This window comes from Canariomyces notabilis (genome assembly GCF_033297395.1).
Source record: "Canariomyces notabilis strain CBS 508.74 unplaced genomic scaffold N656scaffold_2, whole genome shotgun sequence".
NCBI lineage: Eukaryota > Fungi > Ascomycota > Sordariomycetes > Sordariales > Chaetomiaceae > Canariomyces > Canariomyces notabilis.
Window position 1 is genome coordinate 2,336,944 of NW_027041824.1, and position 26,144 is coordinate 2,363,087.

At 56.8% G+C, this 26,144-nt stretch overlaps 7 protein-coding genes across 7 annotated transcripts; 3 read left to right on the forward strand and 4 right to left on the reverse strand.

Moving 5' to 3' along the window:
- Nucleotides 1-480: 480 nt before the first annotated feature.
- On the reverse strand, nucleotides 481-8,402 carry N656DRAFT_700796 (putative polyketide synthase; the record flags this gene model as incomplete). The annotated part of the gene is made up of 7 exons (XM_064810893.1): nucleotides 481-1,876; nucleotides 1,936-2,348; nucleotides 2,432-2,722; nucleotides 2,788-5,744; nucleotides 5,795-7,584; nucleotides 7,646-8,114; nucleotides 8,183-8,402. The coding sequence occupies 7 exons, from the start codon at nucleotides 8,400-8,402 to the stop codon at nucleotides 481-483; spliced, it is 7,536 nt and encodes a 2,511-aa protein (XP_064674361.1).
- Nucleotides 8,403-9,436: 1,034 nt separating this feature from the next.
- N656DRAFT_701834 (NAD(P)-binding protein) lies at nucleotides 9,437-10,612 on the reverse strand (the record flags this gene model as incomplete). Its single annotated transcript, XM_064810977.1, has 4 exons — nucleotides 9,437-9,912; nucleotides 9,979-10,273; nucleotides 10,376-10,482; nucleotides 10,543-10,612. Coding segments are annotated over 4 exons (948 nt in total), but the record flags the coding sequence as incomplete, so codon positions are not given.
- Nucleotides 10,613-11,228: 616 nt separating this feature from the next.
- On the forward strand, nucleotides 11,229-12,712 carry N656DRAFT_701946 (5-aminolevulinate synthase; the record flags this gene model as incomplete). Its single annotated transcript, XM_064810983.1, has 2 exons — nucleotides 11,229-12,060; nucleotides 12,126-12,712. The coding sequence occupies 2 exons, from the start codon at nucleotides 11,229-11,231 to the stop codon at nucleotides 12,710-12,712; spliced, it is 1,419 nt and encodes a 472-aa protein (XP_064674363.1).
- Nucleotides 12,713-12,878: 166 nt separating this feature from the next.
- N656DRAFT_724507 (MFS general substrate transporter) lies at nucleotides 12,879-15,265 on the reverse strand. The gene is made up of 2 exons (XM_064812539.1): nucleotides 14,812-15,265; nucleotides 12,879-14,688 (listed from the first exon to the last, which is right to left on the reverse strand). Exons 1-2 carry the CDS (start codon nucleotides 15,064-15,066, stop codon nucleotides 13,240-13,242), a joined length of 1,704 nt encoding a protein of 567 aa, XP_064674364.1. The 5' UTR covers nucleotides 15,067-15,265; the 3' UTR covers nucleotides 12,879-13,239.
- A 274-nt stretch (nucleotides 15,266-15,539) lies between these two features.
- Nucleotides 15,540-18,039, reverse strand: N656DRAFT_724511 (cytochrome P450). Its single transcript, XM_064812540.1, has 3 exons — nucleotides 17,408-18,039; nucleotides 16,532-17,343; nucleotides 15,540-16,472 (listed from the first exon to the last, which is right to left on the reverse strand). The coding sequence occupies exons 1-3, from the start codon at nucleotides 17,615-17,617 to the stop codon at nucleotides 15,767-15,769; spliced, it is 1,728 nt and encodes a 575-aa protein (XP_064674365.1). The 5' UTR covers nucleotides 17,618-18,039; the 3' UTR covers nucleotides 15,540-15,766.
- A 3,091-nt stretch (nucleotides 18,040-21,130) lies between these two features.
- N656DRAFT_826548 (uncharacterized protein) lies at nucleotides 21,131-24,114 on the forward strand (the record flags this gene model as incomplete). Its single annotated transcript, XM_064818484.1, has 6 exons — nucleotides 21,131-21,194; nucleotides 21,525-21,654; nucleotides 21,734-21,779; nucleotides 21,868-22,644; nucleotides 22,713-23,380; nucleotides 23,463-24,114. 6 exons carry the CDS (start codon nucleotides 21,131-21,133, stop codon nucleotides 24,112-24,114), a joined length of 2,337 nt encoding a protein of 778 aa, XP_064674366.1.
- Nucleotides 24,115-24,603: 489 nt separating this feature from the next.
- Nucleotides 24,604-25,572, forward strand: N656DRAFT_795061 (PhyH-domain-containing protein; the record flags this gene model as incomplete). Its single annotated transcript, XM_064817376.1, has 1 exon — nucleotides 24,604-25,572. The coding sequence occupies one exon, from the start codon at nucleotides 24,604-24,606 to the stop codon at nucleotides 25,570-25,572; it is 969 nt and encodes a 322-aa protein (XP_064674367.1).
- Nucleotides 25,573-26,144: the final 572 nt, after the last annotated feature.

The following is a 26,144-nucleotide window of genomic DNA, read 5'->3' on the forward strand; positions in this document are numbered from 1 at the left end:
GGAAGGAACGGCCCGAGAGCTTTGGGATTCGGGCCGCTGCCACAAGTGAAGCTGTCGTCAATTACGTAATAAGCGACAGTCCGCAGCATTCTGCAGCATTCTGCAGCTGGTTCGAACCTTTCTCCAGGTTCTCTACATCAGAAAAACACCAAAATGGTTACAATTGCTTTCATCCCACCTTTTCCTAACATTTTAACGCAAGCACGTTAGACCAAATGGTCGGACCTTACAGAAAGCGGCAGAAGGTAAATTGCGTACTGTACGGAGTACTGTATGTACCTAGGATTCTTGACCTGGCCATCGTAGCCATGTCAATTCCAGTCTCGTCATCAGTTCATGCTCTATTGATCTACTAAGGTGAGTATTAAATCAAGACACCGATGTTACCCAAACAAAGAAAAAATACTGCAATCATAACATAACACGATGGATTTCTGTTCAATCGACATCCCAACCGCCCGAGAAGGTAACTCCATCACATTACGCGCTCTTCTCTGCATCCAGGACAAACTTCAACAACCCCTCGGCGGCGTGGAGTCCCAGCGCGTCCAGCGATCCCATGCCCAGCATCTCCAGAACAGTGATGTCGAACGAAAACACCTGCTTCCACCAGGCGCGCAGCTCAATGGCGACCAACGAGTCGAGACCCAGGTCCACCAGGGGCAGCGACGTGTTGAGGTCCTCGTGCGGCTTGAGCAGCAGATCGAACAGCTTGTGTCCGATTTCGAGAGCAAGCAGCTGCGCCGACTCGGCGCTCTTGAGCACCGACGGATCTGCCTTTGCCCCCGCCAGGAACGTCTTGAGCGTCTCGTTGGACGCCGCCGTGCCGCCGCCGAGGCTCTTCACGTTGTGGTAGGCGGCCATGCGCCGGTCCTTGCGCCACACGGCCCGGTTGGACGGGTCGTGGATCGGAACCGCTGAGCCCAGGCCTAGGACGAAGGTGTTGGTGTCGACAAAGTGGGGGCCCGTCTCTTGGTGCGCCGTTGTTGTTGCCGGCCGAGAGTGAGCAAGCATGGCCACCACCATCGCGTCGAGGAGCTCCTGCTCCGTGATGCCCTTGAACCCCGCCGTCTTCATCTTGCCCATGAGCCCTTGGTTCTCCGAGATAAACCCGACTTCCTCGACTGCGCCAATGTCGACAACCGAGGCCGCCAGCCCCAGTCTGTTTCGGTACTGAGTAAAGGCATCGAGGAACGTGTTGCCGCTGGCGTAGTTGGCCTGACCAGGCTGCCCGATGATGCCCGAAAGGGAGCTGAAGAGCACCATGAAGTCCAGGTCGGCACCCGCGCGGGTCGTGGCCTCGTGCAGGTTCCACGTGCCCTTCACCTTGGGCGTCGTGGCCGCCGACCACTCATCAAACGTCATGCTCTCAAAGTTCTGGTCGCGCAGAACCATGGACATCTGGATGACGCCCTTGAGCGGCCGGCCCGCCGTCGCCACGGCCCGCTCCACGTCCTCGAGCTTGCACACGTCTCCGCGCACTAGCCGCACGTCACAGCCCATGCTCCGCAGCTCGACGGCGAAGGCCTCGTCCCTCGGGTTAGTCCCAGCGCTTCGCGACAGGTACAGCAGCTCTCGCGCGCCATTGTCCACCATCCACGTGGATATGGCTCGGCCCAAGCCACCAAGACCGCCCACGAGGAGATACGACGCGTTGCTGTCAAAGGTCACAGGCCTGACCCGTTTCGTAGTCTCAAAGGCAAAGCCGTCTTGGCCGTTGGGCGGGTGCTGAATCGAGATGCTCACGCGGCCAATGTGCTGGCCCTTCTGCATGAAGCGGAATGCGTCCTGGGTGTGCGAGGCAGGGAACACCTCGACCGGACGGACCGGCGTGGTCTTGCCGTCGATGTAGAACTGCAGCGTGTCGAGAATGAGCCTGTTCGGCGCCGATTCTGATTAGCAATTTGTTCTTGTACTGGTTGGTTTTGCACTTACTTTCTGAGCAGGACTGGCTTCTTCCAAAGCTGATCAATGTCAATGCAGCAATAGCTGCGGTTGGCCAAGAAAGGGTTCATGTCGAGCTTCGCGCCCCCGATCAGGTCACGCTTCCCGATCTCGATCAGTGTGCCAAACTCAGCGACGCAGGACCAGGTAGCATGCAGCAGCTCTCCCGAGAGGGAATTGAGTATGATGTCCATACCCTCGCCGTTGGTCTCACGCATGACGCCGTCCACAAACGACTTGTCTCGGGACTGGAAGATCCTGTTTCTCGGAATGTTGAAGTTGTCCATCAGAAACTTGACCTTCTCCTCGTTGCTGACTGTGCAGTACAGCTCGGCCCCGACCATCTGACAGACCTGGACGGCAGCGAGGCCAACCCCACCACATGCGCTGTGGATCAATGCTCTCTGTACGCGAATAGTCAGTTCAGGCGTCCTTCACAGTTGTCTAGCAGCTTGGATAGCCGCCCTATGGTTCTGTTTGTACTCACCTGGCCTTTGGCGATACGACCGACGTTGACCAGTCCGTGAAGCGCCGTGACATAAGGCATGAGCATCGACGCCGCCTCATCAAAGCTCAGGTGATCAGGGATCCGCGTGCAGAAGACAGTTGGGGTGGTGATGTAAGTCGAGTAGGCCTGCTTCTTCAGGCAGAATACCCGGTCACCGACGGCCAGCTCGTTAGGATCCACGCCCTCTCCGACCCGGGTGATAATGCCCGCTGCTTCAAGACCGAACTGACGGATGGGTAGTTCGACAATGCCTAGAGCGACAAGAATGTCCTAAAATGATTATCACTGCGTTAGCAACTCCAACCGTCAACAGCAGCTCAAGTGGCTAGTCTTACTCTGAAGTTGAGACCCGCCGCGTGCACCTGCACCTCCACCTCATGCGGCTTCAGATCCTCTCTCGGCGTCCGTACCCAGTGCAGACTGTTGACCCGGCCCGGCGTGGCGACGTCCAGGATAGCCTTCTCGTTGGGCGTGGAGATCAGGAGCTCGTCACGCAGCGCGAAGGGGTAGAAACGGCCGACTTGCACCCGGCCGTCGCGGATGGCCCACTCATAGTCCGGGTTTAGCGTGCCGTCAGCATCACGCGTCTGGAACTTTGCAAGAACACGGACAATGTTCTCGGCGGTTCTGGGATCGTGGAAGTCGTCAACCTCGCACGTCGCGAATTCGGCAACCAGCTCGGACCGAACCGACCGCGCCACGCCAAAGACTTGGGCGTAGCGCGGGTCGCGGCAACCCAGGTGCGAGCCGTGCGTGATCCAGAAGACGCCGCGGCCCTCAAGACCGGCCAGGAATTCCTTGAAAGTCTGGAAGCGCGCCTCGTCGATCGACTCGAAAAAGGGCTTCTCCAGATCCAGCAGAGAGACGACGACATCTGACCCGGCAGGGAGCGGGCCATCGCCGAGCTTGTACTTGGTCGTCTCGTAGCCCTTCTTCTCGAGCTGCAGGAGGATCTCCTTGGCGACCGGGCTTTGTTCCTGGCTGCAGAGGACCGCGATCTTCTTGGATGGCTGCTTCTTCTGAGCGTCGTGCCGTGCAATCACGGTCGCCATCAGCTGGTGCGGTGCTTCGGCATCCAGGACCAGTCCCTCAACGCCGCCTAGGCCTGCGGTTGCCAGCTCAGACTGCCATTTGTCGGTGCTGATGTACGGCTCTTCAGTTCGCCCGTCGCCGACGCCGATCCACCAGGCGGGCAGCAGCCCAAGGACGTAGTTGACCCACTTGGACGAAGGGCAGAGCTCCCGCAGTACCAGCCGGCCGTCGGGTCGCAGGAGTTTCTTTACGTTTGCCAGGCTCGCTTGCAGGTCTTTTGTCGCGTGGAGCACGTTGGTTGCGAGAATGAGGTCGTACTGGCGGTCGTCGAATCCCTGCTCGGACAGGTCCTGGCTGATGTCCAGGGTGGCATACTCCATGTTGGGGAAGACCTGCTCGTGGTCCTTGTCGGATATGAAGCCCGTCGACGTGAAGGTGTATTTGGCGCAGAGGATGGCGCCGTCCGCGCGCGTGAGGTCCTTGATGATGTCGCGCACAATCGACTCCTTTCCGTTGCCGATCTCCAGGATCTGCACGTTGGGCTTGGAGTGGCCGAGAGCGCGGATAAACTGAGAAAAGTTGGCCTGCTCTACGAAGTCGTGCATCTCCGCCAGCCTCTCGGCCCCGACAATGTCCTCCAGGCTATCACCGGACAGCAGCTGATCCATTCCGTCGTAGACTCTCTTGATGGCGGTGGCGGCTGCGGCTGCGGGTGTGTCCAGAAGGCGGGCCAGCACAGACTCGATCCGGGCAGCGAGGGTCTCGTTGTCGAGGCTCTTCAGGACAGACGCGAGGCTCGCGATGGCCGACTTGGACTCAGACACCACCCAGCCAGCGTACCTTTGCAGGTGTGGAACGATGATTTCGGCCGCCGAATCCTTGATCTTGGACCTCCTCTTGGAAGAGAGCAAGCACAGCTGCCCCAGTTCCTCAAGCAGGCGCAGCTGCTCGGTGCGGTTCGAAGGCGGCGGGCGGATGAGCTCCTTAACGTCGAGGAAGTCGATGTCCGAGTCCCACTCGTATCTAGCCGCCGCATGGGTGTCCATGATTTCGCTCGAGAGCGCGCCGTCGGCCAGAGACATCCTGAGGCCATCCACCTCGATGACCACTCTGCCATCCGAGGTACAGCGCCCACCGCCGACGACCGAGTGATTGCTCGACAAGTCCGCCGTCACGTTGGTGACCATGTTGCCGGAGCAGCGAGCGATGCTGATCTTGTCGATGCTGGTCGGCAGCCAGTTCTTGGTCTTGCGCATGTACCCGCTCACAGCGGCAGCACCGAGGATCTGGATCGTCGCGTCGATGACGGTGGGGTGGATGTAGTAGTTGGCCTCGTCGCCTTGCCGGCCGTTGATGACGTTTCCGATGGCCCGCTTGTCGTTGTTGGTCGACGTCTCGATGGTGTCGAGCGTCTGGAAACTCGGGCCCAGATCCAGCCCGCCCTTGGACATGGTGTCGTAGTACTTCTTGGCGCTCAGCTTGCGAGGGAGAGGCTCGGGATCCTGGCCCGGTCCCATGTCCGCCGAGAGCGCCGTCACCTCGCCGGTGCAGTGCTTGGTCCAGATGTGGCCGTTGTACGAGGCCACTGTGAACTCCCACCAGGGGCTGTTGAGCGAGTTGGTCAGGCGGTGCGGCCGGAACGAGGTGATCATCTCGGTAGGCTTTGCCTCGTTGAGCACGAGAGCCATGTTGACCCTGATGTTGCGGATGCTGAAACCCTCGGTGGCCTCGGGTGTCAGCTGCCGGATTGCCTCGCCCGCCAGGCCGATGTAGCCGGCGAAGGGGAAGACGATGTCCTCCCCGACCTTGTGGTCGCGGACCCAGGGCACGTTGGAAAGATGGAACATGTTGCGCCATGCGGGCTCCAGGTCGGTGCTCTCGGGCAGCTTCACGCCCAGGAGGTCGTGGTATGGAAACTTGCGGTGGCGCCACTCCTTGCACACGCGAGGCTCGTACCAGTAGCTGTCCTCGTGGTTCCACGGGTACCGAGGAAGGTCCGCGAGACACGTGCCAGTGGGGAACAGCGCGTTGAGGTCAATGTCGACCCTGAGAGAATGCAGCTTGCCGATGGCGGTGAGGAAGGACGTAATGCAGTTCTGGTTGCGGGCCATGGCTGCCACGTACGGCGCCTGAGACGATGCCTGCGTGAAGATTTGTCTCAGCGGACCCGCGAGCGCCGAATGGGGCCCGATCTCGAGGAACACGGCGTTCTTGCCAATCTCGTGGTTGAGGATGTCTGTGACGGCCTCGCGGAAGCGAACTTGAAGGGGTTAGCGAGGGGGGGTGAATAAAAACGGGGAGGTGACTTACCGGGCGATTGGAGATTGTCACGCCAGTACTCGGAACCCAGATTGCGCTCCTTGGTCAGGAGTTTCCCGGTGACGGAGGAGAAGAAGAGCGTTGACGGGTCTCGCCCAGTGACCGAAGGGCCGATTAGAGAGAGATACTGCTCGCCAATCTCGGCCATGTGGTAAGAGTGGTACGCTTTGTCGACTTGCAGCAGCCTCGCCAGCACATCCGGGCATTCCTTCTTGATCTTGTCGACCGTCGCCTTGACCGCGTCGGCGTCGCCAGAGATGGTGACGCTCTTTGGCGAGTTGTCGCACGCAATGGTGACCTGTTTCGCCAGATACTTCTCGCTGTCCTCCCAGCTCATCCCGATGGCCGCCATAGCGCCCTGTCGCTGCTGCAGTTTCGTCACGGCGCCGCGGTGGTGGGCAGCAAGGATGGCCTCTTCCGCGGTGAGAGCCCCGGAGGCGTAGGCGGCGGCAATCTCACCGCTGGAATGACCCACAACGGCGTCCGGAGTGATGCCGAGAGAGCGGAGAGTATCGACGAGAGCAACTTGCACGGCGGTGCACAGGGGCTGGGACATTTCGGCGGACGAGATGCGGCTCTGCTTTGCAGGCTTCTTGAGCTCTTCCTCGATTGAGTATCCCTTTCCATCCAGGTAGCGATCAAGGGACTGGATGGTGAACCGGAAGGTCTCGTTAGACTGCAACAGCTCCCGGCCCATCTGCGGCCACTGGGCGCCTTGGCCTGTGAAGACCATGACCAGATTGGGCTTCTGTGCCGACTTGAGATTTGTCGGCGGCGAAACGCTCTCGATCACGCCGTTGGTTGCGATGGCGAATGCCCGATGGGGCAGGTGCTCCCTCCTGACTCCCAGGGTGTACGCAAGGTCGGCAACTTTGTCCGGGTTCTTCTCAACCCACTCCTTGTAGGTGTCGATCATCCGGGTGAGCGACTTGCCGGAGTTAGCTGTGTACAGCAACAGCTGTGGGATCTCCGGTGCTACTTTGCTCGGCACCGGCGAGGCGTTGAACGTGGCGGCGGATTCTAGGATCACATGGGCGTTCGCACCACCCACGCCAAACGAGTTCAGGCTGATACGCTCAAGGCGGTCTTCTGGCCAGGGAGTGGGGTCCAGAGGAACGGTAAGCTTGGCCTCCTTGAACGGGATGTTAGGGTTGGGCGTCTTGAACCTGATGTTGGGCGGGATAATGCGGTTCTCGAGCGCCTTGACCATCTTCATCAGGGACACAAGGCCGGAAGCGCCTTCGGTGTGGCCGAGATTCGGCTTCACAGAGCCAATATAGACGCCCTTTTCCCCGAACACGCGGGCCACGGCCTTTGCCTCTATGGGATCGCCGGTCGGAGTGCCAGTGCCGTGGCATTCGACCATGGCCGTCTCCGAGTAGTCGTCAATGCCGGCGAGCTGATACGCCCTCCTCATCAGTGCCTCTTGCGCGTCCGTGCTCGGTTGTGATAGTCCGGGCGTCTTGCCGTCGACGTTGTGAGACGTCGCTCTGATGACGGCCCGAATCGGATTGCCGTCGCGAATTGCGTCGGCCAGCGGCTTGACATAGATGGCGGTTGCTGCCTCGCCGCGAGCGTAGCCGTTGGCCTCGGCAGAGAAGGAGTGGCAGGCGCCGTCTTTAGACAGGATGCCCTGCTCGGTCATTGCAGCCGTCATGCTCGGGCCCAAGATCAGGTTCACGCCGCCGACGAGAGCACCTTCGCAGTCGCCTCTCGAGATGGCCGCACAGGCCTCGTTGAGGCACACCAAAGCCGCGGAGCACCCGGTACGGATGGTCATGCTGTCCCAGACCTGTCAGTCATACAAAGGACGTAACCTCATGTCAAGTGGACAATGCATACCTCGGTCCCCTGATGTCAAACTCGTATGACAGGCGATTTGAGATGACGAAATCGCCAGTGCCCACGATACGATGCATGCCGTACTGCTGCGGTTCCTTGGAGAACATCTCGACCCAGTCTTCGCCAAAATTGCCGATATAACAGCCAATCGTCTTGCCCCTCCAGTTGGTCAAGCCGGCGTCCTCGAAGCACTCCCTCGAGACCTCGAGCATGAGCCGCTGTTGGGGGTCAGCACGCTCCACCTCTGTCCGCGGCAGGGTGAAAAAGGACGTGTCCAGCGCGCCCAGGTCGACGCTCTCGTCGAGGAAGCATCCGTACTCGGTCGAGATGGTGCCAGGCTTGATGGTGGACGAGTAGTATGAATCGATGTTGTACCGAGACTCGGGGACCTTGCCTCTGGCATTCTTCTTTGCCAGGACAAACTCCCACAGGTCTTGCGGCGATGCCAGTCCGCCAGGCAACCTGCAAGCTGTTTGATGGGGGACAATGTCAGTCTTTCAAATTCAAAGCGCAATGAGGATCTGTGGCCGTGCTTACCCATGCCGCAGATTGCAATAGGGATCATGCCACTGTTGCCGGCACCGTTGAGCCCATAGGCTGGGACGCCATTGCCGTTGATCCCGTTTGTTGTCGTGTGGCCGTTTAGGGAGTGGCCGTTGGTGGACACGCCGTTTGTCCCGTGGCCGTTGACGTGGCCGTTCACGCCATTGCTGTAGCCGCCCGCAGCATTCGGACTTGGATCGGCGGAAATAACCATTGTGTTAGAAGGCACTCACAACCAGGTACCTGAGTCGGCTGTCTTGCAACACTTATGCACGGCGTTTAAACTGATCGGACAGGCACTACCACGACCGGTAGTGATCAAGCCAGAGTTTCTTGAAAATAAGTGTTGGTTGAATACTCGAGAGTAAAGACTGCTGATCAGGTCCAGAAGGCTTAGAATCGACGCGAACCGCATATATATTCATCGAACTTCGCAGCTATCACCTTGTGGTACCTAGGACTGGAATACAACGAGTACCACTTCCGCCTGCTCCGTGTGTAATGTGGGGTGACCCATTCTCCTATGTTGATAATCAGCACTACTGCTACATCAGCTGCACTCCTACACAATCCGAGGATCGGGCTGTTGACCAGCCGCCGGCAAGGGGCCGTGGGTGTGCCGTGCTCGTCTGGGCCCTTGGGGAACCCGAGGCCGAAAATCCAAGGACTTGGAAACATCACCGGTGGCACGTCCGTGTCTCCCGGAGCGGGCGGGTAGGAAACCGGAAGTATGGCAGGATAGTACGGGAGCATTCCGCGATTTTGACTGCGGGAATCGGGACCCGGTTGCTAGCCTACTTCAATTTCCGCCGGACATATGCACTGACGCCGAGAGGAGTCAAGGACCGGGCCCGCTACGTCTACTCCTGCAGCAGCTCAGCGGCGGCCACGGGTTCCGTTTCCCGAAGCTGACCGACCGTCTAAGTGGATCTCGCCATCCCGTATGACCGCATGTGCACGTTACTCAGCAACATACACCGGCACCAATCCCCCGTGTTAGGTAAATGCTGAAATGTCCCTGCAACCAAGAACCACGGCAAGTACCTTACCGGCCCGTCGAGAACAAACCCGATTTTGGATGCCCATGACGGTCCAGGTCTTGGCTTGGACATTGATTCCAAATTATTAGCCATGATACTCCGGTAAGTACTCTGCACGCAATCCCGGACCTCTACTACTCAATGCAATGCCTAGGTACTTGGTCGATTATACTATGTAGTATGTAGTCGCTGGATGATACTACTACACCTATCCGTGACTATGGAACTGCCGCGCTTTCCTCATCTCCTCCCCATCCCGCCGCGTCATGCCCTCCCATCTCCATCTCAAGAAGGGCATCACAAACCACCCCATGACCGGGGCCATGAGTGTATCAAAGATGCCCAGCCCCCTCTTGGGCGACGGGCCGAGCATGTTGGGAAAGAGGACCGAAGCGGCTGGCGAGTCCTCGCAGATGATGAAATCGCCCCTGTCGACGGCGGCAATGACGAGGGAGGCGACTTTGTCCGAGGACGGGAACTTGGCCTCGAGCTGCTCGATGGTCAGGTCGGTCCCCTGCATGCGCTTTGTTAGTGGCGTCTTGGTGTCCTGCTCCAGCCGGAAGCCGGGAGACACAAAGTCGGCCGGGAACGCGCAGTGGATCGAGTAGGTTGTTGTTGGCGAACAGTAGCGCAGCACCTCCATCCGCAGCGTGTCTGCCAGGGCACGCACGGCGCATTTGGCCGCTGTTTTGAGATACATGTCAGCAGGGAATGTGACACCAATAAAATCTCAATAGAGAGCCTACTCACGCGTGTAGGCAATGGAGCCCGGCAAGGCGACAAAGGCGGCGGCGCTGTTGATGAAGACAATCTGGCGGCGTTTGTGTTCAGGTTGAGAGCTGATGGCGCGTCTGTCGTCGTCGGCGATCCAAATGTCCAGCACAGACTTGGCTGCAAAGGCGGCCGAATAGTAGTTGTTCCTCATGCAGTTCTCGAGCTGTCTGGCACCAATGTCGGCCAGAAACCCGTTTTCGGCGTGGTTGCCGCCCGCTACGCAGTACAAGATGTCTGCAATTCGCGGTTGTGTCCTGAAGGCAAAGTCGACCTAAGGGGACGGACCTTATCAGCATTGCCAGGGGTCTTTCATTAGTACTCAAGTGAATACTGGGTATATATTAGGCACCTTCTCGGCATCCCCCATGTCAACTGCGACGACGTCGACTTCTTGATTCGGGTTGGGACATTTCGCAAGCACCTCCTTTCTCCCCTCGTCCAGCGGACCTTGGCGTCTTGAGAACAGGGTGATGTGAGCGCCTTGGAGAGTCAGTGTCTAGTAACACGAGGGAGAAAACAATTCGACCGTTGAATTCGAACCTCTGGCAGCCAACTGCATCGCAATGGCCTTTCCCAGCCCGCCAGAGCCACCCGTCACAAAGACGGTCTGTCACTTGTTTTGTTAGTGCGCGAGGATGACGAATCCAGAGAGAGGGTCACTTGCTTTCCCGTACAGATCCTGTTTCATCTTCAAGCCGCCCATGGCTCGTGAGTTGGAAAGTTACAGGACACCGGCGTTGAAGCCAGGAGAGATCCGAGAATACACCTGCAAGCACCAAACGAACTAAGCTGACGTTATTACTCCCCGTTGCAGGCCAAATACCAGGCCTTCAGAGCCGTCCGATGGTCGGGGCGGACAGTTATTGTTGGGCCGTCCGGTTGCTCTACCCGCTGTGGTGGTCCGGGTTCCGGGTTCCGGGCCCGGCAGTCGGGTGTAAGTGCACCGATACGACTTGGTCCTCCCCTACCTGCAGACGCTTTTGCAGCTACCGCGTCCATGCGTTCAGAGACAGAAAGCACTGCATGAGCTATCTATGCTCTTTGGTCTTTAAGAGGTGTATTTTGTGCCAATTTGACGGCGTGTCGCCATCTTTATCGACATCTTTGACTTCAATCACCATCCTTCAACACTGCCTCACCGCACCCAGTCCTACCGAGGTACATTGAATCATTGAATTGCAATTGAGCTGCATACTCTCGTCTGATTCGCCAATTCGCCTATCGTCATGGCAGCCGCTCAATTGCTGTCGGCCTGGATCAAGGGGCAGAAGCTTCAGGGGCCGCTCATGAAAGATGCGCCCACCTTCTACAAAAACCTCGAGGAAGCTCTCGACGTGCGGAGAGCCGACCATGCCATGTTCACGCGCACCAAGAGCGCCTGGAAGCTGGGCGTGGCCGTCGACTTTTGCTCCAACGATCTCCTGTCGCTGGGCGCCACGGGGGCCATCCGGCGGGCCTTTCTTGAGGAACTCGCCGAGAACCCAGACTTCAACCTGTACGCCGGCGGCTCACGGCTCATGGACGGCAACTACGACTACATTGAGCAGGTCGAGCAAGAAATCGCCGACTTCCACGGCGCCGAGACGGCCCTGATTGTCGGGTCCGGCTATGAGGGCAACGGCGCCATCTACGCGGCCATCCCGCGCCCGGGCGACGCCATCGTCTACGACGAGCTCGTCCACGCCAGCGTGCACGACGGCATGGCGCACTCGGTGGCCATGACCCGCGTCCCCTTCCGCCACAACGACGTCGACGCTTTGCGAGATGCCATTGCAACCGTCCTCGACACGCAGCCCATGATCCGCGACGGGTCGCGCTCCATCCTCATCTCGGTCGAGTCCGTCTACAGCATGGACGGCGACGTCTGCCCGCTCGTCGACATGCTCGAGGTCGCCAAGGAGATGTGCCCCAAGGGGAACGCAGTGTTTATTGTCGACGAGGCGCACGCCACGGGCATCCTCGGCCCCAAGGGCGCCGGTCTCGTCAGCGCCCTGGGTTTGGAGAAGGAAATTGCGGTCCGATTACATACCTGTGGAAAGGCGTTGGCTTCGACCGGAGGTAGGTGCCCAGGAGTTCCTCGCAACTGGAAACCCAAGTTGTCTGACCTGCATTTTTCTGTACAGCTGTGATACTAGGAAATGCGACGGTGCGCTCCGTCATCATGAACTTTGCTCGATCTGTCATCTACACAACGGCGCCGTCCTACCCAACCGTAGCGGGGATCCGCGCCGCGTACCGTCTCATGTCCTCTGGCGCAACCCAAGAAGCTCAAAACACGATCCAACGGCTCGTGAAGCATTTCTTCCGGAGCATGACGCAGAACGCCGTGTGGGACAAGGCCAGCGCCATGGGCATCCTGTCGATCCCCGTCATGGAGGAGGGCGACTGGGAAACCAAAGAATTCCACGCCCACATTGTGCCCGTCTGGACACGGCAGCGCTACAACTGGTGGCTCGTCTTCCACCTGCAGCTGTCGGGCATCTCGGCGTTCCCCATCGACTACCCGACCGTGCCCAAGGGCCAGAGCCGGATCCGCCTCATGTTCCACGCCGCCAACACCGAGGACCAGGTCACGCTGCTGGCAAACACCATCTGCGCATGGGCCGCCGAGATGATCGCCATCGAGGAGGGCACCGAGGGAAACAAGGGGACGAACAAGATGCCCAAGGCCGCACAGCAAGTCTATGCCCTCATGGCGGCGAGTGCGTGAGCTTACAAGGTGTTTCTATGGGATTTGTATCTTTTTGATTTCTATTGGCTACACGACGTGAATGATGTTAGACGTACTTGGTAGTATTTACAGTAGCGGGATTCGTGGTAGAAAATGAATATGCACTACTAGTAATGGCAGTGATTCACTTGCCAAACTTGGTGCTACTCCTTGTTCTACATCGATTTAAACTGCTACTAAGCTTTTACTGCCTACTCGTACACTATGTACTTATGACACCGAATTAAATAGATACATCTCTATAGACCCGGTTCCCCCAACCCTGAAGCGAAGTCACACCTGGTTTTAGTTTGGACTACTGTACATGCATCTGTAGCCTGCTAGCTTATGACCATCTTGTTCCGAGTCTATTACAAATCCCTTGGACTAAACAATATACAAAAATGCCATGTCTCAGCTGTCTTAGCCACTACGACCGCATCATACGAGATGCGGCCTTGGAACCTGATACTATGCTGAGGTTTCTATGAATAAGTAGGTCAGTGTCACCATATCATCATACCCGCTCAGTTCTCAAAGCGTTGTCGGCCAAGCTCAGTCCGCTTGAGGCTAACATCCTGCGTAAACAGCGCCGTCAACAAGCCGACGCCGCTAAAGCCCGTCATGGTGTAGAAGATGGCCCGCATAGCTGTCGCGTAGGCCTGCAGCACCGGGTCTAATGTTTCCGGAGGCAGATTCACGTTCAACAGCTGCGGAATAAACGAAACGGCCTGGCTCGCATCCCTGAGCGGAGCCAACGGGCCCATGAGGTCCAGATGCCGGGTGGACGCTTCAAACACGCTGTTGAAGATGCTAGACGACATGGCGAGCCCCACGACACCGCCGAGCAGCCGAACCACAAGCAGCAGACCAATGACAAGCCCCGTGTCGTCGACGCTGGACACACTTGCTTGCAGCGGCAGGTGGAGAAGACGCATCAGGGCGCCGATGGCCGAGCTCCACAGGATCGGAAGACCAAGCAGCATACTGGCCGAGGAATTCTCGCCCAGGAGGCCCAGCAGGCCGCTGCCCACGGTAAGAATGACCCAGTACATGATAATGGCCCAGACGTAACCCTTCCCGAGGACGCCGACCATAATGACACCTCCAACGGCAAAGACCACACTGACAATGCTGGTGGGGAGCAGCGTGACGGCGGCGCCGATGGCGGTGCGGAGCGTGACGGCCTGGTAGAACAACGGCAGGTACTGCAGCACTGAGTAGAGCGAGGCGCCGTAGGCAAAGTTTCCCAGGAGGGTCAGGTGGACGGTGCGCGAGTGGAAGAGGCGCAACGGGAAGATGGGCTGCTTGGGGACCTTGAACTCGTACATCATGAAGGCAAACACCAGCGCGGCGCCGATGAGCAACGGCACCAGCGTCTCCCAGGCCCGCCAGGGGTACAGCGAGTTCGCCCAGCTGAGGGGCACCACGAACAAGGTGATGCCCGCGAGAGAGAGGAAGGACCCGCCCCAGTCGACGCGCTTGAGCTTGCTCGCGATGGAGCTGTCGATGGGGCGCAGGCGGAGGAAGACGACGATCAGGAACAGCGACACGCCCAGAATGGGCAGGTTGATCCAGCCGATCCAGCGCCACGAGACGTTTGCGGTGAAGAGGGCGCCGAGGGTGGGGCCGAGAATACTGCCGATGGCGGTGGGGATGGCGAGGAGGCCGAGGTAGAGGGAGCGCTCCTGCAGGGTAGTCATGTCGGCGACGATGATCTCGGACATGAGGTCCATGCCGCCGCCGCCAATGCCCTGCAGCACGCGCCCGACGACGACCGTGACCATGTTCTGGGCGATGGCGAAGACGAGGGAGCCCAGGGCGAACAAAAAGATGCCAAAGTACAGCGTCGGCTTGCGGCCAAACACGTCCGACACGGCCGTGTACAGCGGCAGCGTGACGACGACGCACAGTAGGTAGCCGATGTTGGCCCAAAAGGACTGCAGCGTGGTGCCGTGCAGTTGCTCGGCGATGACCTATACATGGTGTAAGAGCCCTTAGGTCAGCCTCTACCCGACTTGATGAGGACAATGACATCCGGTTGAGCGCGCGGTGACGGTCAGTTGATGAAAGTGGCAATGCCGAGGCCCAGAACCTACAGGAAGCGCCACTGCCTGGGTGGTGGCATCGAGGGAGAAGAGAAAGGAGAGGAAGGTAATGGCGATGAAGCTGAGGTGGAATGCTAGCGACTTCTTTGTCTTTTGTGGTGCGTCGCCGTTGATGGCCGCGGCCTCTGTGTCAGATGGCACCTCAGATTTCGGTCCCGGGTCGACGTCCTGGCTGTCACTGCTGCTCCCACCCTTCTCCTGAACCCCGACCGCGGGATCGCCGGGATTTAACGTCTCGGAGCCCATTGGGAGGGAAAAGCCTCGCAGACCTTTACTGTTGCAAATCTTAATCGCTGAGACAACACACGTTGGGGAGTGCTGAATGAGAGGGCAACGCTGGCCGCTTCAACGGTAGTTGGCTGAATCGGCGCAGTGAGACGTGCCGGGTTCAAAGTTTTCGAGACTGCGAGCGCTCCAACGTTAGTAATAGATAATCAAGGATGAGAAAAGGGAGGGCGGGACTGTTATAAGAAAACTGTGGTCTTGGCTGCGGCGCTGGCCCATGCGTTTTGCCCGTTTTATTATTTACACGCATTGCTGACCGATATGGTGCGCGGATGACACGGGAGTTGCTGTAGTATAATCTGCCCCTATTACCGTCGTACAAAGCAGAGTCTTGTTCCAACTTGTTTCCGCCGCGGGAACGCGGAGCGCGGTTGCACTGGCTTTGGCCGCCAATTCCAATTACATAACATGCCAAAAATGGGGTTACAATACCAAGTCCACTGCAGTTAGAACTGAGCATGTTGAACATATCGACATCATACATGCTGAACCCTCCCTATTTCCGATTCAAAACAATGTTCACCCAACAGTCAGTTCCAGTCAGATTGAAACTCCAGCATTACACGGATGACAATCCGGCCTAGTCCGGCCTAGCTACAAACTACGGCATGCGCAACGTCTAGTTCTGACAAATTATCAACGAGATGGGAAACTAATAACTTTACTTGGCCACCCTCAATTTCAAATGCAGGCCATTCTGGGGCTTGATGGTGATTGCGCCGCTGGGGATGACATCCTTGGGGTCCATATCCAATGTCCACTCAAAGTGCGATATCATGGCGGCCAAAAGACATCTTAACTCGGCCCGCGCAAAGGTTTGCCCGATACAGCTGCGCGGGCCGTGCAGGAACGTCAAGAAGTCGTAGTTGCTGCTCGCGCCACCCGTGTAGTTCGGCTTGTACCAGAGGCCTTCTGTTGCTGTTCCTCCGTTGTGCTTCTCTCCTTCTTTGGCCCCTTCGGCTCCTCCGTGGCCGTCCGGAACAACCGACGAGATCCACCTCTCTGGCCGGAACGAGTCCGCGTCTGCGCCCCACAGCTCGTGTGATCGGTTGATGACCCACGGCGACAAGAGAATTTCGGTGTCTTTGGGGATCGGCTGGCCCCCGAGAGTCGTGTCTCGCACCGCTGTCCGGATGGATACCGGGACCGTCGGATAGAGACGCAGCGTCTCGCTAATGACGCCGTTTAGCAGGGGGAGGCGCTCCATGATGCCCGCAAGCTCGTCGGCGGATAGATCGCCAGCGGATTCCCCCTGCGTGTATGAGGGCAGATTGTCCCGCACCTCCTTTCGGAGAGTACCCTGCAGGGCTGGATCAAGAGCAAGGAGATAGCATGCCCACGTGAGCGTAAGTGCTGTTGTGTCGTGCCTTTGCAATAGGAATTAGTTAAAGTTAAGGCAATCTCTGCAAGCCATGGAACCACTTACCCTGCTGCGAGGAAGGTAAGCAGTTGATCACCAAGCTCGTCGTCCGAAAATACCTCCAGCTTGATAAGCTGGGTAAGAATATCAACATGTTGAGCGCCCTTCTTGATTTCCTCGCGCCTGTCGCGGGCCATCTGGACGCAGATACTCTTCAGTGTTCCCGTCGTCTCCTTGAAAACGCGGCGCATCCTCCACGGGAGAGCATTGGCCAGCCGATGTGAGAACCAGGCCGACAAGACAAAGTACAGCAGCATTTCCTTGCTCGGGTCGAACACGACTTCGTAGCTTTTCACCAGCCTGTCCTCGCGGCCGCCAAACACGTTCAAATCCTTGCCGAGGAGGGAATTGCCAATGATATTCAGGGTTATCTTGTTCGCCCAGTGTGTTACCTCAGCTGAGCCCTGCGGGGTGTCAGCCGCCGGACTCTGGGCCCGTAGGTCAGCCTCCAGCACCTCGCGGAAGGCGAGCGAGTTCTTCCACATCATGGGATACAGGTCCTTGATGCGGCGGAAGTTGAACGCAGGGTTTGTGCTCCGCCTCATGAATTTGTGCGCCTCCCCTTCCAGCATCAGAAGCCCGTCGCCAACCAGGTTTCGGAGGAAGCGTCGCATGTTCTCGGGCTTCTCAAAGTCTTGATATCGATGCACCAGCACATCTGCCAGGACGTGCGGCTTGGTGACCAACAAGCGCCTCCTCGTGAACTCTCTCAGCGCCACGATGCCGTCGTTGGGTGTTTCGCGAGCCATCTGGAGCAGCAACTCGCCTTGTGTGGAACTGCTGCTGAGCCTGTGGACGGTGATTCGGGGAAGAGACCACTGAATCCAGTTAATAAAGAGTTCAACATCCCTTCACAAGGGCAAAGTAGCAAGACAAACGAACCTTGGGCCCCGCAATGTTGCGCAAGGGACTGATGAAGTCCGGATGGACTATGGTGTTGTAGAGGATCACGATAGCACAATTGATGCTAAACACGGACAGTGCAATCCAGCGCAGCCCAATGTCAATTCCAGTTGCCAACTTGACTATCAGAAACACCTCAATCGCGGTGGCGATCGTAGCGCCCTGGAGGCTGAATACCGAAGAAGCCATGGTGTCTCGATGGCGAGGTGATTTGCTCGCAACACACGAGACACGGAGAGAGCGACAAGACTGCTGTTGAGTAGCAGACTACAACTCAACGCCGTTTCTGTGATGTCTGGTGCTCTATGGAAAACGCCTTAGACAAGTTGCCAAGAACATGGCGTGCTTTCCGACCGAAAGTCGCGGAGGAGCGACATCATACTGTCGGTAAAGATGGGACAGCGTCATTTCGAGACATCAAGAGAGTCAAACTTGTCAAGGACGCGGGCACGCGGGGCGCGCCATATCGCGCAGTTTCGCATCGGAGATCGGACGCACGAGAGATGCAAGCAGAACGGGCGGCACGCAGAGGCCGACAGAAAAGCTGCGCATTGAACCCTTGCAGAAAGGCAGGCTCGGCGACTTCGTTCCATGTGCGGGTCGATTTTTCGATTGCAAGGGGAAGGTGAACAAAGTTAACGGCACGGCCTGCAAGTCCGGGAAAGCCAAGCCGGGCCCACCTGCCAGCTCCCCACCTGCGAACGCCCCTCCCGTCTTGCCTGCCATTTACGGTAAGTGTGCGGATCAGCACCCCCGGACCCCCCGGTTCCGCTCTCTGGGTTTCGGGTTCCGGGTTCCGTCCTCCGGAACGCACCCTCAGTGCGATCGGGCCACTCACTGCTGAGCTGGAGGTGTCCTCTTTCGCCGGTAGTAGGCCTAGGCATGCGTCCATCGCCCCATTCAATGCACAATGCGCGATCCGCCGGGTATATGAGATGATTTGGTTGACTTGACCCGCCGGATTTCCCGGCCTGTTGAGGCTGTTTTCGAAATCCGTTGTGGTTGTCTCCTTACTAAGGGGTGCTCGTCAACTACGATGTCAGATCATAGCTGCGAAATTGATCGGGAGATAACGATTCCCTATTGACACCTGCCTCCAATCAACAGTCAAACTTGCAGCCAATGCAAATCCTGAAAACGCAATATCCTCAGACGCAGAGTCTCGAAAACATCACCTTGGCGACGCGCCTGACACGGCACGGTGTTCTTGATCAGTAAAGTAATACAGACTTGAACAAACTCCTAATGTTAAGTCCTAACTCCTAAGGCCTAGCCCCAGCGGGGAATCGCCGCTACTAGTCGACTACCAAGCGCTTACCGTACGAATCGGCCAGCGCATCGGTACCAAGGTTAATACCTGCTGTCAATGTGTGGATTTTGCCCGCTGCTTTACCAACTCTACAGTGTGCTGATGTCGATGAATGCCTGTGGAATGGTATCCACATAAGTATTTACCACAGTATCTTGTCTATCCTTTTAATTTCTCCAGGTGTAAGGTATCTGTAAAGGACCTAGGAAGCGTTCTAGAATTGAAAATCATCGGTTTGGTTACCGACTACGAGATACACCTTACCTTAACAGGCAAACATCTCGAATACACGGTGGTCCCATTGCAGCAGCGTCGGCCTTGTGGTCCAGCCCGAGCCCCTCTCAGCGAAGGGCAAAGCAATTCCTGTAGTATCCGACATGCCTGGGCTTTGTTCTGGCTTACAGGGACGCTCTGGAATCTGGGCCGCTGGCTCCCAGCCTGTCCTGTGGGGCTCCTGGGAAGCTTGGATCCCCCAAAGAGTTGCCTTCCATATTCTTTCCTCGAAGGGTGTCACTGCAGTCCCTACCTAAGGTATGTAGCAAAGAACCTCACGTTAGTGCAGAGCCCCTGAAGATGCCCTGTAACTGCACTAATGAAACAGTGTGGTGTGCGCTAGAACGGCCATTGGCGATCCTTATGCGAACTCAGATTCGTGCCAAGCCTTAACGGGTTAGCTGATTAGCGGGCCGTGCAAACAAACCCCTTACTGGCGCGGGAATCGGCACCCTGTCGTGGATCTTCCCGTCTCGGCGTGGGGGGAGGCCTCACATACGAAGACGTCGAATCGAATTCCTGGATCCTGACTGAATCGGGTGAAGGTTGACATATCCGAACCCGGCAGTCTCCTATGGTAACTTCCCCAACCTTACTCAGCCAGGTCGCCGTCCAAAACATGCTCGGAATAGACGGGACAATTGCCTGTGCTGACGTGAGTTTATAGTGGTCAAACGAAGTCGCAACGGATTGCTTGGCTCCCTCTAATCTGTCGAACCTCCTTGCTACCAATCCACCACCAATGCAAGTGAGAAAGCTGAATACTACATCGACGGTCAAGCACTGCAAATCTCCACAGCGGGGTTAATTCAAATCATTTCAGTGCCAAGTTCTACTGGTAGGTAGTTGTGAGATCGATTACGAGGTCAAGCGACGCTTCCAGGGTGCGAGGTCCAGGGGTTCCACCCATCGTTGTTGCGAGATCCAACCTTGAAGACCACCTTGATTCTCCTTGGTCTGCAACGCCGGCTACATAGCGGATTCGAGTCTAATACAGCCGGGTTCGCGCTGAACCCGCTAGAACACCGAGTAACACCGTAACATGAATCCTGACTTGGGATGGATGCCTACCTACCTAGAGATCTACATGTACTGTACCTCACATTCCTGTGGCGAGGAAGCTACTACTACATACCTACCGAGCGTCGAAGCTCGAGTACATACCAGCTGTATGGCTCTAGATGTAGGCAGTACAGGTCCTTACGGAAATACCGGTAGTACTAGTAGTATGAAAGCCGTGTTGGGGGGCCACAACATTTCAGTGCCAGGCCCTGGATTGGCTCCCGTGCCGGTATACCATGGATCATGATGCAGTGCCTTTGTGCCTACTCTACCAGGCTTACACAATACAACCAAGATTTAAGATTTCCGCATCCGTACATCAAACAATACACTCGTAGCGTTTGCGGAGACTGCAGAGACCTGGACAAGTGGACAGTCTCTCATCCATGGTAGCTTCTCCAATGGCTCTCGCAGATCAGTCAGACGATGATCCATTAGCCTGGCTGAACACCTATCAGCTCCGCACAGTCAGCCCCCTCACTGCTACAGTTCGGACTCCAGTCCGCCTATGTCAACAACTGTTACATAAATGTACGGCACATGCCGAATCATACAATCTAGGGATGACTTACCTTATTTATACGGGAATCGCCAAATCATAGACTTCTAGGCCTACATGTAGCATGCCGAGTGGAATGACTAAGGTAATTAGCTTGTATTAGTGATAGTACTGTAAGTTAGAGCTGCTGACATGCATGCGTTGGATTCTGCCGCATGACACGTCCTGCGATGCGTTGCAACACTCAGGAGCCATGACGGTGCATTCGTGCTCCGCAGCAACTCCCCATCTTCAGCGGGCACCTTCTACCCTCACCAGACTTTGTAACTAGGTGGCCCAGTGCTTAAAACTAGGCCGGGGATAAGTCCGATCAAGGGATTGGGTATTAAAGACTGGACAGTACTACTGGCATATCCGCCTGAAAAAGCAAACACGAGACACTAGCTGCGCCTCGCCATCCCCAGTTTGTTGTACCACTCCAGACAGGACTCTAAGTTCGTCCCAACTTGGTGACACTGGAATAACATTCAAAATCTGCTCAGCTGGGGCCGGATATAACATGAAATCGGCCCGTGTTATTCAAGACACCGTCAGCAAGGAGACGAACTCTAAGGACTACCCAGGTAAGTCACCCGACACACCCGTGACACCCCTGGCACCAACCGCAGCACCCAGGGAGCCGGAACCGTTCAGTCGGCTTCAATCATGTTGGTCGTGGTCATGTCTAGGTGCCCAGTGCATTCAGGGGTTGCGTCAAGAAGCCAACAGACTACAATTCTGCATGAGACTGGATCTATTGGCCCAACAACATGAAGTTCCCCATTTCAACTTTTCAAGCATCTTGCGGCTACCATATTTGTGGCCGCCAACGTCCAATTTTTTAGGGTCTTTGTTACATACTACGTCAAGAATGGACGGAAACTAACACTAACATCTTTTGATGTCTGATATAGTATGTGACCAATGTAGGACCAAAAAGATACGTTGTGGCAGGGAGAAGCCTACATGCGCCAACTGCTCCCGTCTGGGACAGGAATGCCACTGGTCTGGCAACGGCAAAAAGTGCAATCAAACCGCCATGCTGTACGTCCAAACAGATTCTGAGCTTATCTTCTCCCGGTCATGCGCCTCACACGGAAGCTGACGTTGTGATGCTTTGCAGTAGCAACGCCATCGTGGGGCTGGACAGCCGCCTCGAGAATCTGGAGGTGAGCCGACGCTTTAGATCACACCATGAGGCATGACGCAGCCTCTGCTAGTGACGAATCTTGATCCCGGATTTAACATGCCGCACAGAACTCCGTGAGACGACTACTCCGAGAGTCGTCGGTTTCCATACGTTCAAGGTCGCCCACGGCCGAGTCCAGTCGTCCACGTTTTCTGCCAGACGTAACTCCCGGGCCGAGGGCGCCAACCTTCTCAAGGCCCTTGGGCCGTTTTCTGCCTTGCCAAAACGACGAAGTGGGTGAGAGGTATTTTGGTCCTACAGCTTTTGAGAGCATAGCGTTGGACATCAAGGATGCTATCTCTGCAAATCTGGACTCCGACCCGCAGCGCCCGGGGCAGGATCCTCTGAAGGCTCAGCAGAAGATCGACCAACTCCTGAGTAATAACTGCGACATGCAACGAGAGCCAGCCACGGAGATGTCTCCACTGATCCCGCCTCCTTTTGCGGTCCTCGACGCCATGGTTGAGCCCTACTTTGCCACAATCAACCCGCACTTCCCCATCTGGACAAAGGCTCGGTTCTGCCAGATGGCGGCCGCATTACGCCAGTCTTTGTCTGGTGCTGGTAGTAACATTGCGGGACAACATCAACAACAGCAACAAGATCAAGCATCCATAGTCTGCTGCAACAACCTCATTCTCATGACGCTGGCTGCAGACTCTGCTCGCCCCGGAAAACCTACCCAGTCCGCGAAGCATGTGCGCCGAAGCTCCTCAACTGCCTCCTTCGCCTCCGGAAGCTTGGACTTGGCGTCAGGATTCCTCGACAATGCAAAGAGGGCAGTGGACAACATTGAGCCACTGCTGGCACCTCGCCTCAGAAATGTCCAAGCACTCTTATCCCTGGTATGGTAACCTGCTCACCCATTGCAATCAGAAACTGGCAAGTTCGCTAACATTGCACGAATCCAAAGTGCATGGTAGCGCAGCAACACATGTCAACATGTGTCTTCGAGATGCTGTTCTCCTTGGCCGCTCAGTGTGCAAAAGCCCTGGGTATTCATCATTGGCATACGTACCGGGGCCAGCTCAACGACGAGGAGACTGAGGAGAGGCGGAACGTCTCTTGGTGCCTGTACACCCTGGACAAGATAGTCTGCTGGACGAGCGGCACATCCCCCAGCATCACCACATCGGACGTGATGATCGACTTGGCGCCGTTGTCCCCTCAGGACACGCTCGCCAGACACCTGGCGGCAAAAGCAGAGCTGGCGGCCATTGAAGAGGCCATATACATGGAAGTATACGCGGTGCAGGTCAGGGATCGAAGTTCCGAAGAGGCCCGCCAGTCAGCCTTCAAGATCTGGAGCAGACTGCAGGACTGGTTGGTTGCCACAGGAATTGACCTAGACGGGGTGCAGAACGACAGCGCAGCATCTGAAAGCCCGCCATTCTCGCAGGCAGAACTGGCGCTTGACTTCGTCTTCACGCAGCTGCTGCTCGTCTGGCCCTACAGGGAACATGCCGAAACCGTGTTTCACCAGGATCAAACTGGCCCGGAGCTTGCCAGGAGTTGTCTGAGATGTATGCTGAGCCTTTGGTCGTTGAGATCGGACCACGGCCGTCATACAGCCATGTCACGGTCAGTGCAGTCTTGATGCGTTCCAGAAGGAGACTCACGGGAAAGAGGGAATTGAAGATGATTAATCTAATTCTCTTGCCAGCATCATCGCATCCCACCCTCCGCTCTACCTACTCGAGATGTGCACGAGCATCCTGAGCGGCGCGGGGTCGCAATCTGACGTCGACCTGTTGGGGGAGTTCATCGTGCTGCTTGAGAAAGTGACGGATTTCCGAGAGAGGTCGCATACCCAGCGGCTATACCAGCTGGCCATCATCGTCATGGACGCCGTTGATGGTAAAATCAACACTGCACAGCAGCAGCAGCAGCAACAGAGACAGGGACAGCAGCGAAAGCGTCGAAGGACCGGTTCTGCCCTGGAGCAGCGCCAGGCATCCTCCCCATCGTCCCTGCAGGAGGAACAGGAAGCTGACCACCATCCGCGTGGGAGTGGCTCCTTCCATACAAATAACAACTCAGCAACGGCAGTCGCAGCTGCCTCTAACGAGGATATATTTCCTCCCTACGACCTGTCGCCCCACGAGATTGACTTCCGCCAAGGCTTTTTCCCGGGATTGACTTTCCCGGCTTGGGACGAGAGCATGGCAGACGTGGCCACGGCGGTTTCGTCGTCCACGACTCGGGGAAGCGGGATTTCCAGCCGAGCTAGCCTGAACGAGGAGCCGGTTGCGGCGGTGAGCGGCTATAGCAGAACCATTTCGGACTACGCCGGCGCAATCGCCTACGAGTCATGAACCATGTAGATCAGTAGAAGAAGACAGACCGAGAGATTAGAGAACAACGGCTTCAGATCCAAAATGTCGGGACCCCCCGGCCCTTCGGATTCCGTGCCCGGGGCCATGTACTGTAGCTAAGGTACTAAGGTACCTCAGTAATCGGATCCCGCCCCCCGGTGGTCGGAGGTCCTCCTTCACTCCTTCGGTCCTTCCCGTCTGTCGTAGCCGCATACCGGCATTTTTCAGGGCACCAGATCATCCAGCTGATGGCCTGATAGTCTCACATTGGATTCTGTACTTGGATCAATTATGCACCGAATGCAAACTAAGGTACCTATGTAAGCAGTATAATACTACTAGTAGTAATCATTCATCTTTAGTTCATTACTGGTGTTTGCTTGACTCAGTAGAACCTTCAACCCCTTAGACTCAGACTAGAGCTCACTTACGAGTTTAAATCGAGAAGACAATCTCTTTGCAAAGTACCTTACTCACAAGACCCTCACCATGTGGAAGATCCCCAAGGATACGCCCCAAACCGCCGTTCCCAATGGCCATACAAAACTCTTCGAGGCCACTTACGACACGCCGCTGGACGAGATCTTCAAGCACTTCGACGAAGACGGCGGCGTGATTCTCAAGGGCCTGTTGACGCCCGACGAGGCAGCCCAGTTCCGCGACGAGCTCAAGCCGAGCCTGACCAAGGTGCAGCAAGGCTCTCTCTACGCCGCGTACGCGGAGCGGCTGGCCGACTTCCACGGGCGCAAGACGCGGCGGATCGGGGGTTTGACCAACCTGAGCTCCGTGTTCCGCGACCGACTGGTCGAGAACGACTTCATCCACGAGCTGTGCATGCGCGTCTTCACCGAGGGCGGCCACGCGGGCAACTACTGGCTCTCGCAGGCCACCACCATCTGGGTCGAGGGCGCCCAGGCCCCGCAGGAGCTGCACCGTGACCTGCAGACGTACCCGCCCTACGTGCTGCTGGGCAAGGACGCCACCGAGGCCATGCTCAACTTCATCGTGGCGCTGACGCCCTTCACGGCCGAGAACGGCGCGACGGCGGTCATCCCGGGGTCCAACCACTGGGACTTCGACCAGCGCGGCAGCCAGGACCAGACCATCCCCGCTGTGATGGAGCCCGGGGATGCGCTCCTCTTTGGTGGCAAGATTGTCCACGGCACGGGCCGCAGCGTCGTCGACGACCAGGAGCGCGGCTGCATCCAGTTCGTTGTCATTCCCAGCTTCCTGACACCGTCAGAAGCTCATCCGCTCATTGTCGACCATGATGTCGTGCGCGGCATGTCAAAGCGCGCCCAGCAGTTCCTGGGCTTCCGCTCGACCTACCCGCGCGATTCCACGGGCATGTGGACAAAGGACTACCAGGAACTGGCGCTCCACATGAAGTATGACGACCCGACGCCCCGTGTTGCGGTCATCTATGAAGATCAAAAGGCTCGTCGTGTGGTTGAATAAGGGCAGGTATCTTGATGGGGTTGGGATAGGGATTATTGAACCAAGTGAGAATGAATGATGCATCAACCGGCAGGTAGAAGACTTGTGTAAACAGCGAAGCGAAAGTGGTTATGAACATCGACCGACGAACGGTGGCGTCAGTCGGTGGTTTTCAGGTTCCCATCTCGTCATGAAACAATTCGATTATTCCGGTGCTCTGCTGGGTTGACTTGTTGGTTGCATGTGCCCCAGCGATCTATTGTGAATTGGTATAACGTGCCAACAAGGCTTTGAGGCTTGCCTGCAGTCAGAATCTTGGACCTGAAGGGACATACCTAGGGACTAGGTGGATCTTGAACCTTGAACTTCACAGTTGTGGGGAGAACCATATGCAGGACGGTTTCCGAAATATATCTAAGTACAGTACCTATAGGCACCTGGCACCATGAACTGGGCAACAATCCTCGTACATACAATGAGCAAAGCCATCGCCAAACCTCGTTTCCATACCTTACAGGTGAATCTGGTGATCAAGTCTCAGCTTCCAGTCCATGTATCCATCTCTTCCCAATGATTTCCATAACTGAATACCA